Source organism: Dermacentor andersoni, chromosome 2, assembly GCF_023375885.2.
Source record: "Dermacentor andersoni chromosome 2, qqDerAnde1_hic_scaffold, whole genome shotgun sequence".
Classification (NCBI taxonomy): domain Eukaryota; kingdom Metazoa; phylum Arthropoda; class Arachnida; order Ixodida; family Ixodidae; genus Dermacentor; species Dermacentor andersoni.
Window position 1 is genome coordinate 45836161 of NC_092815.1, and position 14517 is coordinate 45850677.

Sequence of the window (14517 nt, forward strand, 5' to 3'; positions counted from 1 at the left end):
AGTCAAATTGCAGACACAGCATTTGACACATGCAAGCCAGGCCAAAGACAAAAGCTTCACTGCCAATCCGTGTTTTGCTACATGATTCAATGCCACAGAATCGTACTTCAAGACTGAATGCCACAACTCAATGTGTGTACCTTGAGCTGATGGGTGTTGAAGAATTTGAGTGCAGAAGTGCCTCGGCCACCTCCAACAGCACCAGGAAGGTCATGTACCTTTATAGTGGAGGGGGCGAAGAGAAAGAAAGAAAGCATTAAAGGTGAGGCACACAAGCACGTACCGTAAAACAGTGCCCTGATATATGCTCAAAACTTTCCGCATGGCAATAGATTAGCAACAGATTAGAATGTAGAAATAAAATGTTAGAAACCTGTGCAATAGAAACCTATTTTGCGCCTACTAAAAAAACCTATTCAGAAAACAATAGAAACCCTGCAGGTGGTTGGTGGCTGTTGGCTGGGGGTCAACTACCGTTTTATTAATCTCGAGGAGGAATTATGGTCGCAGCCTCATGTGCCGCTGTTCAGGCTGATGAGCTTATGCTCGACTGATCATTGTCCTTATCACCAGTGAACATCGCGAGCGGCCACTTTTGGCACTGCTATGAACACCTTCCATATTTTTTTCTTGATAAAATAATATAACAAAAAAACTGACATTCTTATTCTCTCAGATACTTAGGTATGGTGGCATTACGAACAAACCCACAATCAGTAGAAATGCAATTTAATTAGGAGTGTGCAAATTGTAATTTATCAGACAAAATCGAATACGGATCGACTACAGTTGAACCTCACAATAACGAAATCGGCAGGGAACAGGAAAAAAAATCACTTTAGCGAGAATTTCGTTGTTCCGAAATGAGACAGCACAGATAGGTAATGCATCACAGAACGAACCTTTGCTGTCAAAATTTCGTTAGCCTACTTTGGCAAGCTTTGCTCGAGGATATGGATCTGTATTGCCGATAATACAAAGTGTGCCACATGCATTGATCAGCAGCCTTCGGTTCAACCGTGCCTTCTGTTCAGTGCCCTCTGTTCAACAAGGAACGAAAATAGAAATGTGAAGCTCATGGTGCTAGCTTTCTGGCACTGCTTTTTATGGTTATGCATGATGTTGCAACCAATATCTAAGTGTTAATTTTGCACAATGGCCATACATATGTCATGAACTTGTTGCTGAAAGACGGGGCTACATAGTGATACAATTCATATTGCCATATTGTTAGGCCATACAAAGTTACAGTGAACTGAAAGTTCAAATTCGCTTTTCTCAGCTACATTTTTTGGACACCACACACTGCCTTACGGGGGATCTTCATATGTTCTTTCTAAGTGCCAGCAAAATGTTTGGTATCAATATATTTGTGTCGAATGGATCTAGCCGGTGATGCTATTTATTTATTTCTAAAGTTGTCGGCTAAATTTTAATTGCCACTGAATACAAATTAAAATTAGCAAGAATATTGCAATTATGTTTACATCTGTTTTTCTTCTTCATTATAAGTGCACTGAGAACAATAAAAATAGCATCACCAGCTAGAGCTACTCTCTGGCGTTCTGGCCGTATACTTTGTTTTTGCTTTTGAGAAAGTTAAGTTTTTGAAAAGTCCCGCAAGAAATTGACTGAATTTCTGTATGAAAAACTTTGAATCATTTGTTCATATATACAAAATATTACTATATTATTATATAAATATTACAAAATATTATTATGTTCAGATATACAAAATCTAATTAGACATTTGCAATCAGCAGAAAAAACTGAACAATACTGTTTAATATCATCCAGTTCACACTAAAATTAACAAAATTGGTTTTGGAACCCACGTCTCCCCTTAAACATTTCAGTTGCTAGTCCACTGGTGTGTTGTGTGTCTTCTTCCCTTCTGTTTCAAGTCAATGATTTCTGTTAGAAACCTTTCTTGCAATGTGCAATCATGTGCTCAGGCAAACAGTATTCTCACGCTTTCACCAGACTAATTGCTACGACATTGTTGTTTCTGCTTTCCCTCGAAAAAAAAAACTGCATTTCATCATGATAATAACTGCCAAGTCACTTACCCAAAGCTCCCTTTCTTTTTTTCTTTTTTTTTCCCTACAATTTAGTCTACAACGTTCGCCTCTGCCACACTTTGCAAATGGGTTTCAACTATAGGCAACCCTAGGCAACTACATCCTGCTGAAATTTCCTCCTATAAATTACTTTGGAGACAAGGTATAACACCTTGGATAATAGTGATCAATATACGTCCGAAACACTTTTATAAAGTGGGATGCAATAGTAATAGAAGAGCTGTACATATCAAAAACAGACAGTGGGTCAGTTTGTCCTCTGCAAAGCTGTAAACTCCTCTTCACGCATGTAATCCCCCGATTAAAAAAGAAAAAGACACGAGAAATGATGCATTGAAAGCACACCAAGTGATCCCACATATATTCAGGCAACAGATACTAGATATCTCATCAGAGCATTTACGCTCCGCTTCACTCACACTTCATGCGCTACGGGGGTTGCAGAGAACTGTGTTGATTTCGCTTTCTTAACAAGCACAGTGGTGAAGCAACAATTTGACTTTTCGACAGGCATCTTCGGACAGGCAAAAAGCCGATTTGGTGCAGAGATTAGCACTTTCGGCGCAATGTCAAATGTAGACAAATATAGCAAAGTCGGCATTATGCATATCAATGCAGCATTTGGGATAAAAACTACCAGGCTAGTTTCTTTTTAATAGAATTGTTTGTTTCTACAACCTATATAGTAGAAGCAGAACAGCCATAATTTTAAACCTCACCTTGACTGGGAACTGTTCCAGCTGGCTCACGCAGGCATTGAGCTTTTGCACCAAGGCGCTGAGCGGGCCCGGAGATGGAATCACGTGGTCATACACCACATCCGGATTGTACTGCAGCAGAGAAGTACACACAACCGAGCCATCTCTTGTAGGAGGCGCAGTAGCAGTAGCATACAGTAGCATTAGCTGCATTTATTAACCCTTTCTGGAGTGAATTTCTTTAATGAAATGAAAATTTTATATTGTATGCAAGTGAATGATAAAAGTCAGGAGAGAGACAAGAAAATCCACAAAACTTTGGCAATGAATCTAAGGTTTTTCTCACGAACTACCAAAAACTGTGTTGTAAGCCGCACATGGTTCTTGACATCTTAATTGACAATCCCTAATGGTATGCAATATGGCCAAGGATTAATTAAACATTTTTTTTTGCACCCAAGCAGGTTATAAGCACTAGGCAGTTGGCTCCAAAAATAGTGGTGTAGTGCATGGACATTTGTGAAATTTTAGGGAGAGCTACATTCATCTGCGGCACAAAGTCAAAAAATTATGTTATGAACTCATACAATGTCTGAATTCATACGACAGCCTGTACAGTCAAGCCTTATAATGAAGCGCATGAGACCTCTAAAACTTTTCGTTATACAAATCCCTCTGTTGTGAAGATCTGGCTTCGTGCTACTCCTATTTGAACCAGCTAAGCACGTAATATATAAAACTTTTATTTATTTAAAAGTAAAACCATTACTTAACACGAATTCACGGGACGCTTAGTGCAAGAAGTTGCAGATTTTCTTCGGCACACTTCTTCCGACGGAAAACGCTTCGACGGTTCATGCTTGCTGTAACATTTCTACTGCGATGTGGCCCCCCCTCACTATGGGGCTTCCTATGTGCACACCACTTTGTGGCCACTATGAAGGGAAGCGGAGGCACCACTGCGTGTGTTCATTGTAAAACAAATCGGCTCTTGAGCTAGCCTATATTCGTTTGATGGAGAGGCAAATTCACTGTAGAGGTCTTCACTGGAGAGACACTTGCAACACACGTGGTGGACAGGAAAACGGCAGGGACATACAAAATCGATCGTTATACAGGTCATTTTGCTGTAAAGGCGTTCGACTAAGTTCGACACAAATGCTAAGTATGCATGTATCTGTTTGTATAACACTGGCAATGTTACAGTGATACAAAAGAGGAATATGAAATTAACCTGTATTAGTAAATTATGCTTCTGCAAAAGCTAAACAGCAATTTAACATCAGAGCAGGTTTGTAAATTGAAAAATGACAAAAAACGAGTGGGTGACAATGCCACCCTAAAATTCCCGCATCAGCTCGTTATAATGCCATGGATTTTGAGCATAGTCTACTCAGGTCCATTTAATTTTTTTTTTTCAGTAAAGAAGGACTAGACTGCATTTTAGTAAACCAAGGATAAACACTAAGTGAGTTTCTAGAATACAGTTCCTCTGCCAAAATAGCAAGAATACGCAATTACTACTTTGACATTTGCGATGTCACATTGACCTACTCGTATTGAGCTCTCTGCACAAATTTAGAAAACAATTTTGGCCCTCATTTTCTCCAGTAAATAACCTTTTCCTGCCAAATTAATGAAAATAAGAGTTTTGAAATAACCCTTTATCAGTAAAAACTGACCTATAGGTTTCGCAGCAGTTTTTGGGTAGAAGTGCAAGTTTTCAAAGGCTTTCTAAGCCCCTACAAATCATTTTCAGGAAATAAACCATCCCAATGCCTGACTGCTTAAGGTAGTGTTTCATTTTCAAGCTAATTCTTCTGATTGCACAGGAAAAAAATAGAAGTGCTCACTAAACCATCACCAGACTTCACAAACAAGATGGCTCCCTACAATAAAGATGCTAATCACAGACTGGAATGCCTCGACTCTCGGCTCGCCTAGAACTTGCAGTCAGTACACAAAGTTAAATCTACTAATCATGGCAGAAAACAGAACTTGAGTTTTAAGCACCACTACGAGCCCTGGATTTAGCATCGTCCTTAGCGTCCCTTTAAAGGGCCCCTCAAACACTTTTCAAGCTATCGTTTTTCGGTCACGGGTTGCGCAGATTGACGATTGGAGAGATAAAATGCAACAAGAATGGCAGCGATACGATAGGTGTACACAGCCCGAAGCGCCTCCCAAGTGCCTAAGAGCCCAAAGCACCTATGTAGCAGAAGTTTGTACTCTAAGTGCCTACATGTTCTATGTTCACAGATTCTGGTTACTCTGGTATGCTGATGAAGGTGGTTGGGCAACCTGGGACTGCATAATATCTCTTTTCTTCAGTTCAGCTTTAGTTCAATGTAGCACCGTGAACAAAAAGGGTGTGGCAACAACAATGCACTGAGCTGAGAAACCTGCACTGAGCTGAGAAACCTGCACCAAGAGAACATGCAAAACGAGGCAGCAAGGCAACAAAGCTGCTCACAAGTGCACAAGAGCGAAAGGTGAAGCTTTTGTGCTCAGAGGCCAAAGGTATGCCACCATAACCGAGGTGAAAGAACAGCCAGCGCCCCAAACCAGTTTTGTGGTTGCAGTGACTTCATTTACAATCATACCTGTTTGCATGAATATAAAGATTACAGCAGACAAATTCAAAATAAATTCTTAATTCATCGCATTTTTGCTGTGATGCAGTTGTGGTTATCTGCAACTTAGTTTTTAACCAATCAGGAAGCAGTGAGTTGCGACGTCAATGATGGTTCTGGCAAGCTCCACTGGGCGATGATGCGGTTGGCAGCAATTTTAAGAGTTGTTCAAGTGAATAAAATATACTAAATATTTCAATATTGCTACTTTGACCTATGCTAGAAGAATTTCCAACCATCAGTCTACTCAACTTGGAACAGAAAGATGGTGGCTTGATAAGTGTTCGAGGACTCCAATAACACTACCGTGAGCCGACATCAAGCATGAAAAGAGGTTGACGCAGAGACTGACCTGTGGGGTGTGCAGGAAAACCTGGAGAAAGGTGCGTAACCGGTCATCCCGATGGCAATTGGCTGTTGTAAGGAAGCTGAGCAGGCGACTCACAAGGCCACTGTGGATGACCTCAAATGATGAGACATCCCCTTCCAGCAGCACTGCACGAATCTCCTGCAGAGCCTGAAGTCCTTGGTCTGTCTATATACAGTCAAGGACAAGAGGATCAGTCTCGCACAGCTGCACATACAATGAAACAAGATACTTCGCAGAAATCAAGTAGTATCAGAATAGCATTTAACCCTTTCTCTCTGAATTTATTTTCTGAAATATTGCATAAAATGTGCCAATTTTTTTTACTTCGTTTAGTTTTTGTACATTATGCTCCAACTAAAAAATATAATTGCACGGTTTATCATTTGTACTCAATAGAAACTGAGTAGGATGTCAGCAGATACATATTTAAGCATGAAATGCTTTTAGCTCCCATTGGCAGCGACATTCAAGTGACTTGAGCAAAAAGCCAGAGCTGTTATCCAGGCACTCAAACGAGAACATCCGAGTAAGTTGCGAGAACAAAACAAGATCATCCGGGCAACCAGTCAAAACGTACAATAACGCAGTCTCTGGCCCCCAGCCCTTTGTACAGGACCACATTACATGTGCTAGTTAATGCCCAAACAAGTTACAAAAAATACTCCTTCAGAGTTCTTCCTAATGCTTGTTCACAATATCACTCAGACTAACTTCTAGTTTGCTGAAATTTCATTTGTCATTTCTAATAGCAACATTCAAAAGGCAGATACAGGACACCACACACTTCATTGTCATCTTTTGGCACTGAGACAGGGTTGCCTGTGCTCTTTTGAACACCAGCGGTCCACTAGTTCTGCCGCGGGGGCTTTGCGTCGCCTCGAGAAATGGTGCCACACTGCGTGGTGCCTCCTTTGGGCGGTCTTCTTCTAGCTGGGCAATGCACTCTGACTCCCTGGCGTCTTTCACTGCCTGTCGTGCCGCCTTCAGCCAGCCTTCTAGCTGGGCAGCATATGGACCAGTGCACAGTATGGCGCGGTGCGGTGTGTATGGTGGGGTGTGCCATTGCGAACATGCACTACGCCCATTTTAACGTTGTGGCTAGTATCTCCAAACAAATTTCTTTGCTGGTTGCACTTTCATGCTTACATCTACTCTCGATTATGGGAGAGCCAGCAATTTTTTTCCAGCTGTGCACGACAGCCTGCAAACTAAAGCCAGCAGGTGCCAACGCATGAAGTTGATGCACACAACTCATCCTAGACAAGCTGTCAGTACATACCGAGAACAAATGCAGTATGGACTTGAGGGATAAAGGGTTAATATTTCGATTCAATCTGAAAGCCAAATATGATATTTGCCTGTGAACAAGCATTAGGAAGAACTCGGAAGGAGTATTTTTTGTAACTTGTTTGGTCATTAACTAGCATATGTAATGTGGTCCTGTAAAAAGGGTTAGTTTTAAGGTATTTTTATCAAGTATTTCAGTGTGCACATTCACGAACACTAGCTTTTGTTCCTTTTTAAGGCGGCCCTGAAACATTTTTTTAAACTAATAATAATAAAATGGCCTTAGTATTAAAGGATGTCATCTGACGACTCATGCCACAAAAATGTTTCGTATCCTTCAATTATACGTGGAGTTATAGCACCAGTACTCAGCCTTCTCTCTTTTTTGTCTCCAATAGCAAACTGAAAGCTACATAGCGAAGAAAAAGCTCGTCACCCCGCGACGGCTGCGACAGACTGCCTAAACAGCACGCTGCTGCCCTCTCGGAGGCCACGCACAGCAGATGCACCTACACACTAAGGAGATGGGTTGGCACACGGCTCACCCTACAACTGACGGTCAGGAAAGGGCACAATGCTCCTCCACTCCACAACGCACAAAAGCGCTATGGCAGGGTTCGTCGACTCTCCGACACGGCACAGAGAAGGCTCCAGAGTCAGATCCCCAACAAATGCAGGTTTATTCACCCCAGATGCAGCTTAGTGCGACAGTCATGGCGCTTACGGGTAAAGGCTCACCGCAAGGCCGATCAAGTACATGCACCCGGTGCGCTAGGTCTAACCGGTAAGCGGTCCACCAAGCATAAGAACGAGGAGTCGCGGGAGCAAAGGTCCCATGTAGCGAACTCATCGCGAGCCTATGAGCATCTGCCAGGGCGATGAAGTGCTCAGTGGAAGAGAGCTCAGGTGGAGAGGGCGCCCGGGGGCTGCCACTCGAGAGGCCAATCAGGGCGCGTCCCAGTGACGCTCGCGCGGCGATTCGAGCTGGGGAGAGAATCACGGTTTACAGAAAATTAGCTCCGGTGCACTAGCCGTGTCCACCATGTTGCAATTACAGCGGCGGTTCCCAGAGTTCCTGGCAGTTCCCGGCGCGAGCTGGAGGATGAGGCGTGGCAAGGCACCTCGATCCCCACAACAGAGCGTGTAAAGATTAAATTATTTTTCAGTCTTTGAGATCACTGACATATATTTAATTTATTTTACTAAGAATTAGCAACTATGTATTGCAGAGAATGCTCTTGCGATCACGAAATCGGCCAATAGCATTGGTAAGTCCAGCTGCTTTCGAAGCTGCTGCATGACGACATTGCGGAAGCAAGAACAAGCAATTTATTGCTGTTTGACAGGAGATTGTAAATTGTTAGATGCATGCAGTGAGGTAACATTTAGCTTACCTTCACGACAGATAAGCAACATTTCTTACTATGTTCAAAAAGCATTTCATGGCCTCTTTATGAGGGTCTTGTGCACGCTACAGAATGCTTCAAGTTTGTTTCTATCTAGCCTGTAACTAGCTTGCTGCTAATTTAAGCACTCATATTATGATGGACAGAAATGATGACAAGCTATTTACAGGTTACTTCACACAATGAATACTTTCACAGGTGAAAAGGGCTAAAGATGACAAGTGCAAGAATCATCTGGCCGAAGCACAGCTTTAACAACAGGGCATGTTGAACGGCAGTCATCAAATTAGCCGTTTGATGGCTTCTTTACCCTAAGACGACCAAGCTTGAAACTGAGCATAGGCATAATTTATGCCTTTCCATGGCCCTTCAAAACCCTCAACAAGAAGTTAGTCCGAGAGCACATGATGCAAATGAAGATGTCCACTCTTTCAGAACCTACTGAGAGAGCCGGAATAAAGCACCTCCAGAAGAGTGAGGACCTCGACCAAGCTTACGGCACTTGCTAAACTGCAAGGCTTATCACCAAATCACCAAATGCAAAAATGCCTCTAGGTTACCAAACATTCAACTTTTGTAGAAAAATGCTCATGTTTGCGAGAAGACGTGACAGGTATGGATTGCTTAACTTTCCAAATTAACAAAGGGCAAATTAATAAGCTTTAAATGTAATGGGTTACTAAATTATTTCGATTCTTGTCAACACAATTGTGACGTTTCAATAAGTTGAAAAAAAAATTTTGTAAATAACTACCTCTGTATTTCATAATCAACTAATCAATTGATATTTGGCAAATTCAATTATTACCCATAGCTTTCCACAAGAACCACAAGTTCACATGATCTCATAATTATCACGTATTCAAGCAAAGACTTTCATTGTGAAACATAAGTGAATTAAACTATGCAAGACTAATACAGGCATCAAAAAAAAAAAAAAAATTGTCCAAGTAGATTTTGATTATCTGAATTCCCAGATTTTCTGCAGAAATATCGAATTAAATGCTATGAAAGGTAATTCAGCTTAGCATGAGCCTTTTTCAGCCAACTCAAGTTGTACAGTACTGCCCAGTGTCAAAGGGGAGCCCAGTAATTGACTATCAAATGCATAAATTGCAAACAGACTGAAAAGCTGCTGTATATGCCACGCAATTTGCGTTTTACACAGTGGCATAAGCACGAGCCACATTGAGCAAGCGCAGCCATGCATGACAAGCTGCGAGCGTACTTTTGGCAAGTTCATGTGTGTATCATTAAGGAATAAGATTTAAATTTAAATTTTAAATTTAACTTTAAATTAATTTAAATTTGAGTTAAATAAAATTTGTCTCGCATGTCCGTAAGATCGGTTGTTGACTGTACGTACAATAAATGACCATTTTCTTACCAAAGTATCTAGGTGCTCTAAAGAAGCTAGGAGACGATTTAATGTGTTCAGAGCAGGATGAGAGCTTCCTTGGTCAGATGTAAAGTGCTTGTCATCAAACCGCTTGGCTGCAACAAATACAAGGCAAGAATGAGGCTGATGCAAACGAAAGTTGTCCCTCTACCAACTACTGGCACAATAAAAGCTCTAAGGGTTAATTTTATCAAACGAAGGAAGCTGGGACAAAAACACCCACAGCAAACCATAAATGCACAAATATGCGAGACACTTACCTTGATCATGAATCCACAGCTTTATCTTTTCTTTATTTCCAGAAAACGAACCCATGCTGGACTTCACTTCCATGGGATACTCCTGGCAATGAAAAAAAAAATGCAGTTGTGATTGCCACTTAAGTACAATAATGCAGTAACAGGAAATGACACCAGGAACCATACCCCACAATGCATGAAGTGTATACAAGGGGGTACCCAAAACAAGCTGGAATAGACCTACGCTGGACGGAGCTACCGTAGCATGCATTTTGCATTTCTCCTGCTGTGCGAGCGTTAAGAAACTTGTTTCGAGTTCATTGCACCCAGTGGCTTCCCTCGGGAAGGCTTTCTCTGGGTACCACAATTATTATTTTTCTGTGTTGTGTATGTGAAAGCAGTTAGTCATGCTCCTTGCTTTTTGTGATAGATGATTTCAGTGAAGAGCACGCGGCTGTGCAATGTTTCTTGCTCAGGAAAAATGCTGCAGAAACTGTTCAGATGCTAAATATTGCTCGCAAGAACAGTGGTATGGAAGAATTCAAGCGTACGAGTGATTTTGTTGGTTCAAAAAAGAGGAATTGTCAATTAATGACAAACCTCATTTTCAACATCCGTCAACTTCACGAACATGTAAAAAAAAAACTTGTGCTTGAAGAGTGGCGACAGACCTTTGAAGAGCTGGGGAAATTTCCAGCATTGCTATCCTTATGCATTGCAGTATCCGTATATATTTTGTTTACAACTCTCCCTTTAGCAGTTAAGCTTTACTTGTTCCAGTAAACAATAGAAGGTAATTCCTACCAATTATCTCGGCAACTACTATGTATATGCAAAATATAATTGGATATTTAGAATCGGCACAAAAACTGAATGAGCATATGCAGTTTCATCAGATTTGATCAAGAAATAAGATAGGCTAGCTCTACAACCCATGTCCCCCCTTAAGTGCTCACACTTATGGCCTTATGCCCCTGTCAAGCGGGCAAGTTAAGTGCACTTACGGAAAGTGCACTAGGTTTTAAGTGCACTTTCCCAAATCTAAACGTCGCAAGCTGAGTGTACTCGCAGAAGAGTGCACTCCGGTTGGAGTGCGTTCACGGAATGCACTTTGCTGGTCGAGTACGTAGCCTTGCCGCCAGTGGTTTCAGCGGTACAAAATGTAATGCATAGAAAAAGGACACAGAAGTTAATTCTAGCTGTTGAACAGCTTTTAACAAAACAATCAGAGCATAACTCGCTGATATTCTGTTCCAACAGGATCAAATGCCGCCTCGTCGCACGCCACCATCTTGTTCTGGATTGGCTAGGCATTCGTCTTGGCCGGCCTTGACTTGCAACACTCTTGTGATAAAAATATGTTTTTTTGTTGAGTAAATATGGATTATGATTGTTTTTTATTTATAATACAACTAAAGCAATCGCTTATTAGACGTTTTTTAATTTTAATCTACATATTCAAAAAACATGGTTTTAGTCTGTCGCCATTCTTTTTTTTTTTTTTATAGTGCGAGTGCAATGTTTTCCCGTTTAGCATCGCGTAGCCTAAAGTGTCACTCAAGGTCCCGAAGTGCACTCCCCGTAAGTGCACTTAACTTGCCGGCTTGACAGGGGTATTATGGCAAGATGATTAGCTTTGTCTTGGCCTGTGCCGTAAGAGCGCCCGTTTTGGAAGCAAACAGCTCTAAAAATCGGACAAAAGAAGACACGAGATGGTGTGCTACTTTGCCCTGTTTTGCCCCCTTTTTTAGTATTGTCTGCTTTCTAAACATATACAAATTAGGTAACCTAGTCACATTATTAGAGTACCCACCTGGCTGCTGAGATGTCCCACAAGTGGTGGGTTGGCCCAGCGACCCCAACGGCTTGGGTTCAGGCTGGCCAGAAACGATGTGGTGCGGGCTGCTGCAGAACTCAACCGACCCCCAGCGCCTCGCGATGTCGTCGTTGCACTTCCGGCTGAGCCCCCTGCCATGCCACCACTCGGAGAGAGGGACGTGCTGCTGGCCGGGCTGGCAGTGCCTTCTGGCGGCGGTGGCGGTAGTGAGAATGGGCTGTCCCTCACAGAGCGCACGGATCGCCGGCCACTGGGACCTAGGGGTGGATTTTCCCCACTGCGGGGCCCCTCCTCCGTGCGCACCTTGCGGCTCGAGGCGTTACTCCGCTTGGCAGCCCGCTTGCGCTTCAGCACGTCACTTAGCCGCCTGCACGGACACAAGAGCAGCATTGCAGAGCACCTCCTAATAACGACAGTCCATCATTCACCTACACTTTCTCATCCTCTTGTGCCTTGCTATTTGTTTTACCAGGGCAACATGGCATATGTATGTAGCTGTTCGTATTACCCAATGCAAATGTCAAGCAGAACGAGTCCACAACGCTCCCTGTACTTACAGAAGCGTTAACGCTAGGCTCATGCAGCAGGTGCCAGGTTAGTTCGGCACAAGCACAAGACCAGCACTGAACTGCGGTGAACTAGTTATTGAAGCCCAGGGTGAATTGAATGAACCTCTTGATCCCGAAATTGCATAACTCTTTCCAGATGAATGCTTCCCGGCATTACTAAGTGCAATAATAGCATAGGGCCTCAAAAAGCAAGCTTCATGCAGGCAAGAATAAACTTGAGGATGACTTCTTCTTGGGCGAGTTGGTGTTTACTTAACATGATGCTTTTTAGTGCAAATACTCGAAAAAAGATAACAGAGAGAGGCAAAAGGAAAGACAAGCACTGGCCTCGTCTTTCGCACTCGTCTTTCCTTTCCTTTTGCCTGTTTTCCTTTTTTCGAGTTTTCACACTAAAAAGCAGCATGTTAAGCAAGAATAAAATGCAACAAAAATAAATTCAACGGTGACTTGCCGTTCTTCATTTCAGCCGCTTAGACTTGTTATTAAATGAAGGGCTTGCCCTCTAAGCCTTATAAAAAAATACTGGCAAATCATAAGAGTGCCCTAAAGAATTTGCTACAACTTTTGTTTTTTTTTTAACCAATTTCAGTTTTGATAGCTAGGAGGTGGATGCACCCCGATACGTTGGCTCGCTCCTTTCCCACAACCGCTGTAGCTGCCACACATAAACTGCCCACGAAACAAGTGTTTGGCACGAACAAGCATTGCAAGGTTTCTGAAAAACAATCCACACCAACTTAGTATTTGCCTATAGTGTCCCTTCAAAGCTGCGATGTTTAAAATCTAACTTTTTGCACTAATTTGTAAGGTATCTTGCTTCAAGGATCGATATTTTGGGCAACAAATAACAAAATTAACAAGATAAACTCATGTTCCTCCTATCCAAGTTGTTTGATGCTATTTTCTTGCAATTATTATTTTTTACTCTCTGCAATCTGCCAGCGTTGATATGTCCAGCAGCCAGAGTAGACAGAATGGCAATTTTTTTTTTTTTTTTTCCAATGAAAGCTGGTATGATAAGTGGTACAATGCAGATTTTGATGTTCTGGCTTCAAAACTTAGTTGTCTTTCTTTATTTCTTGCTGCACTGTACTCACATTGCAAAAACTGAAGTTCTATGTATTATAATGGCATTTATATGGACTTCCTTTTTAACAATGCTTGCATTATTGCATTCTTCACCTTATGGGCTATTGACACATGCCTTAAAATTAAATCTTTATTTCCCCATTTTCTAACAATGGAGGCCCAAGATAATAGTGTGGTTTTTAATTATTTTGGATAATTCGTCAAATAATGACTCTGTACAAAAACGAAATAATATTTAAAATTCAGATGAACTAAACAAGTAATAATCATTTCATCAATATTGGTGGAAAAATAAATATTACTTTCAGAACCAGGCTGCCTTAACATGCAGTAATCCCTTACTAACCTAAATTGTGACAAATAATGCATGCACTGTCAGGCCCATATTTGGACAGCGAGTTAGTAAAGATGGGCACAAACAAGGAAGAATGTATCAAAACAGGCAAGTTATCATCTTGGCGAGAACAATATGCAGAAATACAGTCGAACCCACTTATAGCAATACTGTATTTAGCAACACATGGTGAACACCAATCGCTACAATGTTCCCATGGGTTGGTTATTGGCGTTAATTAAATCCGAGTACTGGATGTGTATGCCAGAAGAAAAAATACCAGAAGATAATTAAAAAACTGATTGCTAAAACAAATTAAGATGATTATCCACGAAGTATTTCTGAATATTAGCATGAAGATGCAAAGTAATGTGGTAACTTTTTATGTGTACATTTTTCTTATTCTTCTTCCATTGCAGCTCCATTGTGGCTTTGATGCTTTTCTTCCTTTCTTTTGCAGTGTGGATCTTCCATTCGCTGCATGAAGACTTTGTTCTTGAGCAGCACTTGCTTCATCCGCATTCTGCCACTTGCTGGCCTTGTACCGGCATTCTACGGCTGCATGACCATTATCA

At 41.7% G+C, this 14517-nt stretch overlaps 1 protein-coding gene across 4 annotated transcripts in view; it reads right to left on the minus strand.

Moving 5' to 3' along the window:
* ctrip (E3 ubiquitin-protein ligase ctrip) overlaps nucleotides 1–14517 on the minus strand; it is a 176418-nt gene that overhangs the window by 80650 nt on the left and 81251 nt on the right. For all 4 annotated transcript variants that reach the window (XM_050189402.2, XM_050189404.3, XM_050189401.3 and 1 more), the window contains exons 18-23: nucleotides 11927–12317; nucleotides 10135–10216; nucleotides 9863–9969; nucleotides 5765–5947; nucleotides 2801–2911; nucleotides 141–218 (exon numbers count right to left, since the gene is read on the minus strand). In XM_050189402.2, the coding sequence (XP_050045359.1) occupies nucleotides 141–218; nucleotides 2801–2911; nucleotides 5765–5947; nucleotides 9863–9969; nucleotides 10135–10216; nucleotides 11927–12317 (952 nt within the window). The remainder of the gene's footprint in view (nucleotides 1–140; nucleotides 219–2800; nucleotides 2912–5764; nucleotides 5948–9862; nucleotides 9970–10134; nucleotides 10217–11926; nucleotides 12318–14517) is intronic.